Source organism: Penaeus chinensis, chromosome 39, assembly GCF_019202785.1.
Source record: "Penaeus chinensis breed Huanghai No. 1 chromosome 39, ASM1920278v2, whole genome shotgun sequence".
Taxonomy (NCBI): Eukaryota; Metazoa; Arthropoda; class Malacostraca; order Decapoda; family Penaeidae; genus Penaeus; species Penaeus chinensis.
The window spans coordinates 16894718-16899717 of NC_061857.1; the positions used below are offsets into that span (position 1 = coordinate 16894718).

At 40.9% G+C, this 5000-nt stretch overlaps 1 protein-coding gene across 1 annotated transcript in view; it reads right to left on the minus strand.

Annotated features, from left to right (window-relative positions):
- Positions 1 to 1572: 1572 nt before the first annotated feature.
- Positions 1573 to 5000, minus strand: part of LOC125046776 (60S ribosomal protein L7a-like) — a 3883-nt gene continuing 455 nt past the window's right edge. Inside the window, exons 2-6 of the mRNA XM_047644712.1 lie at positions 3159 to 3297; positions 2734 to 2883; positions 2113 to 2333; positions 1892 to 2014; positions 1573 to 1766 (exon numbers count right to left, since the gene is read on the minus strand). Coding sequence (XP_047500668.1) covers positions 1590 to 1766; positions 1892 to 2014; positions 2113 to 2333; positions 2734 to 2883; positions 3159 to 3297 — 810 coding nt within the window. The 3' untranslated portion in view covers positions 1573 to 1589. The remainder of the gene's footprint in view (positions 1767 to 1891; positions 2015 to 2112; positions 2334 to 2733; positions 2884 to 3158; positions 3298 to 5000) is intronic.

Below are 5000 nucleotides of genomic sequence, written 5' to 3' on the forward strand. Positions count from 1 at the left end.
CACACACACACACACACACACACACACACACACACACACTCTTACTTACTTACTTACTTGTGCAGTGAGACTAGAGACTCCCTCTCAGATGGTTCTCTTTCTGCACAAGAATTTTCAGCTCTGCTATTATCAGATAGTCTATATTAGCATTTGATTGGTTTTATCCAGATGGTAAAAGACTTTTCCTTGCACACCCCGTATCTCCCTAGGTAGTCCATCTAACTCAGTGCAATAACATTGATTATATGTAATTCTTAATTTTCTGTAATCCAACCTGTACTACAAGTCAGGTTAGGTAGGAATAAGATCCTAAGAGGAAACCACAGCTTTCTGTTATGGCTCACGGATGGTACATTTACTGGAAAATTTCTGCCACGTCAACACCTAAGGTTATTAGCGGCATATTCAAATTAGAGAGAACTTTTGGCTTGGGAACAATGCCCCAGGTAAGGAAGTGTTACACGACATCAAAGGACTATGGTAACGTTTAGTAGCAAAAAGGGTTAAGAGAGTTAATGATCAGGGTAAAATTACAGGTTGAATAGTACTACAGGGAAGTGAAAAGGGTAGAGAAGGGGAGCTGATGGGGTAAAGCATAAGGTAAAGGTTGGAAGAGGGAGTAAAGGGAGCAGGGAGCATTATCATAAGTATTGTGGCAAAAACGAGTTAATTAGGATAAGTGGACAGCACAAGGGGTTGAAGAAAAGGAAAAGGAAAGACGACCATACAAAATTAGTTGAGGCAAGGGCTGAGGACCAAGGTAGGGGTGATCCCCTACATTGGGCCTGAGTAACTATCTCCTAAGCCACAGATGGTACATTCTCTAATATTCTCACACAAACCTTTAAAACCGTTTAGTCAAGAGATCATTAAAAACACACTGCAGCATCCTGCCTTTATCAAGTGCACAAGATACAAGAGGGTTCTTTGCATTACTTCCATTTGTTACGATTTGGAATGTACCAGGAGCTACAACTGAAAGAGCAACAGCTCTAAAAGATGGTTTCCATGCTGAGGATCCTATTCCTGCCAACATGACTAGCAGCACAGGATCTATTATAGGAAATTCAATGTTACATAAATAATTCATCCACATAGTTAAGACCATCTAGAGAGGATACACAAGATTAAGAAGTGACAGTATTACAATCTTGCTACAGCTTTTCAAAAGAAATTTCAAAACAATATATTTAAAATGGCAAAAAAGCAAAATCAAACTTGTACAGAAAAAAATCACAGGCCAGGGGAACAAGGAATGTAGAGTTCTAGTGCTCGTGTGGGCTGTCTACACAAGATGCACAACCAGGAGTCCCCAGTTCAGTAAGCCTACTACCCAAGGAGACAATGACAATCAAAAAACTTGTTCATCCATATATTCTAAATGCAGAATTAGTGAAGAAGTGAAAGGATAATTACTGCATTTTCTTTCCATTTCAGACATAATAGCTTACTGCCTATTATTCCATGTGCAAATATTGGTGGCAAGATTTGCAAATAATATTTATGTATGCACAAATACGTTATATGATGTAAAATCAGTAATCTGATCATTTGGTGCAATTAAAATCAACAAATTGTCATCTCTTTATTCAGACACTTCTGACCTCACGGGCTCTTGCGCGTTCAACCTTAGCAAACTTGGCCCTGGACTTGGCACTGAGGGTTCCGCCACCCCAGTTCTTGCGGATCTCCTCATACCGGTCGTTGTAGTTGGTCTTCACTACTTCAATGAGTTTGTTTAGGTTGTTACGGTCATTGGCTTCCACCTGCAGAAGATGGATAAAAAATTGCTTGTTACAATGTTTTGTTGTTTTTTTTTCTTTTTATCATCTTCCTAATTTTATTGCACGTCAATACTAATTTCATTCGGTAATAGAATACTAATACTTACATCAGTGAGCGCCAAGCAGGTAGCATTCTTCCTGCGAACTACCATTCCCATTCTAGATTTGTTTCCAACAATGCAATATGGAACACCCATTTTGCGGCACAGGGCTGGCAAGTGCAGGATAATCTGAAATAAGGGGGTTTAATGTATCACCAGGTCACTAAAATTTAAATATTCAGAAATAAACAAAAATAAGAATTCACAACAATTTCACCGTTACCAACCTCAACGGGGTCAACATCACAGGCAATGATCACAAGACGAGCCTTCTTCTGCTCCACAAGAGTAGTTATAGTGTTAACACCCATGCGCACACTCAACTTCCTCTTTGTTGGTACGTCCTCCTTGCCTGCAGCACGCAGTTCGGCACGCTTGCGCAGACGGGCAACTTTGGCCTGCTTGCTCTCAGGACGGTACTTCTGAAGAAGCTTGAACAGTTCCCTTGCTACAAGTAATCATTACTATTAAAATCTTTCAAACATATCAAAAATTATAAAAATGTTCCATTATCTCAGTAAAAGGTGGTTAAGATTGTCACCAGCAAAGTATGATAGCAAATACAGTCATCATTTACACTATGTAAAGGATACCAATACAGAAGTCATTTCACCTTCCAATGTACCCTTTCAGAGTCTTGTGCAAACTCAAGGGACAAGCATTGCACCCAGCACCACCTCCACTTCCACAGAGGTCTATGGGCGACTTACAAAAACAAAGACTGATCCTGCACCGCTCCATAAGAGCCTAAGGATCTTTTGCATCCTGCACCGTTCAACAGAGCCTAAGAATCATTCAGATCCTGCACCGCTCTGAGGAACCTAAGGATATTACAAGTCTTTTGGTACCTTTCTGGGAATCAAGACGCTGCTTGAATTGGTGGAGTGGGGGTGGGACCTTCAGTCTCCTTAGGAGGACAGATCGCTGACGCTGAACACGGATGTACCTCGGCCATTTCAAGAAGCGGCTCAAGTCCCGCTTGGGCTGGATGTTTCCACCTGTAAATAGTTTATGGAGTCAGTAATGAACAAATCATGGTTTCAGGAATGGTTAAAAACAAAGGAAATCTAGCCATACTAAAAGAACGTGCACAAGGGGAGAGGGGGGGGGATATCCCTCATTCAGACCATTAATCTTTGATTTGAAAATATAGCACTCAAAATTAGAAGGGGAAAACAAAAAATGACTGATATTCACAAATAGAAGCTAAAGTTTATCACACATTCTTTTGGTAAATCAATTTTGTTAGCCATTCAGTCTAACAGGAACTAACCAATGCCAAAGTTTCTTGGCCTCTTCTCAAATAGGGGGTTCTGGACCTTCTTGGGGGGTGCGGGTTTCTTGGTGACCAGAGGGGCTGCCGCAACCTTCTTTCCTTTTCCCTTCACCTTCCCCTTCCCCTTCCCCTTCACCTGAAAAGAAAAGCAAGTAAGTGAGGATTTTCAAAATTCCTAAAATAAAGGGGAACATTAATACATAAATACTACGCTCACGTGACTATAATGGGAAATCCATGAGCTACATGGGCTCACGTGAGCCAAAAAATTACAAATCTACAATAGAAGTGGAAAAATTTAACCAAATAGTTTTCCTGTGACTAGTGCACCTTATGAAGGATTAGCCATTCATTCATCACAGTTTTGAATCCAACCTAATCATTATAATAGTACAATGGTCAAAGGGATTTCCCTCAAGATAGTCAATTCATGGGTACAACATCCCAGCTACTCGATTTGCCCAACTTTAGATTTACTAAACATGAAAAGGCAAATGGCTACACAAATCATGCAGCAAGCCTCAAATCTTCATGCCTAACAACTATTTCTCAGATACCCACAATGTTACTGCCAGCTAATGGGCCCCAAAAGTCCTTTACAAGAATATCCTCTTAAATTTGCACAAGCTTAGTAAGTCCATACAATAAAGAATAATCAATGCCATATAATCAAAAACTTCCTAACATCGTCTTCACTCCCAAGCTATCTGATCGCCATAGAGTTATCCTCTGTACATCATTACTTGCAACCTATTTTCTTAACTAGACATTTTCCAGAATTTTTCAACTGACAATCGGGTCTTCCCACACTATTTGTATCAGATTTCTTCTTATGCAAGGAGAACGAATCTGATGAGCATTTCCGTTCCATTCACCAGCCAACAACTTGGGGGGGGGGGGGGGGTGTTGATAAGTCCCAATAGCAGGAGATGGCATCAAGTAGATCGGAAATTATGGGGTACAATAAGCCAAAATAGGAATGGAGAACAAATGCATAAAATAATTTTTTTTTTAAGTCAGTGAAACGGGGGGCTCTGGCCCATGAGCCACCAGGGTAAAACCACATACCTTTATATTGCAAAATCCTAAACTTTTCTTCTTCCGCCCATGGTCAGAATTGCTCGTTTTCTAAATTTTTTCAGCATTTGGGGCACCTGATGGGTTCAAATATCAGTGATAGATACCATTGTATTGGTTCTGCATATCCATTACAAGGTTTTTAAACTGACCCAGACTCAATACAATGCTTAAAATGAAACGGTGTTCAGGGTTTCTCAACAAATGGCATCGCAAGGCCTGTCAAATCTCCCGGTGGCAAAATGTGCATCCGCACGCTAGTGTACAAAATTACTAAAACACACAACTACTGTAATAAAAGAATCCGTTCAATACATGAATTCGGAAAAACAGACACTGGTCATTACAAAAACATTCTCACCAGCACGTAATAATACATGGATTACTTGATAGAGCCCAATATGAGTTACATTTGTTTTGGTCTTGGCAAGGTAAACATGGATGGGGACCTAGTCTCAGAGCACTGCCATGCAGAGCCTATTTGTCATTTCCCGGTCAATATGAGGCCACTGCAGCTTTACCTGCATCGATTCCTACTTTTTTTATGCTCTACGAGATGGCAGTGTCCATTTCCCTCTATCTGTGCATCGCTCTCAGAAACATGAATTAACCAAGGCAAGGTTTTTTGGGTTCGCACAGTTCCCTGGTTTTAGAACTGTCTCGGCAGGTGCGTGGCTCGTTAAGTACCAGCAAGTTTCTCAAACTAATCGGTAAGCCCCCACCTCCTCGGGAGCCTGAACCCGTGCCCCGTGTCTTCGAAGC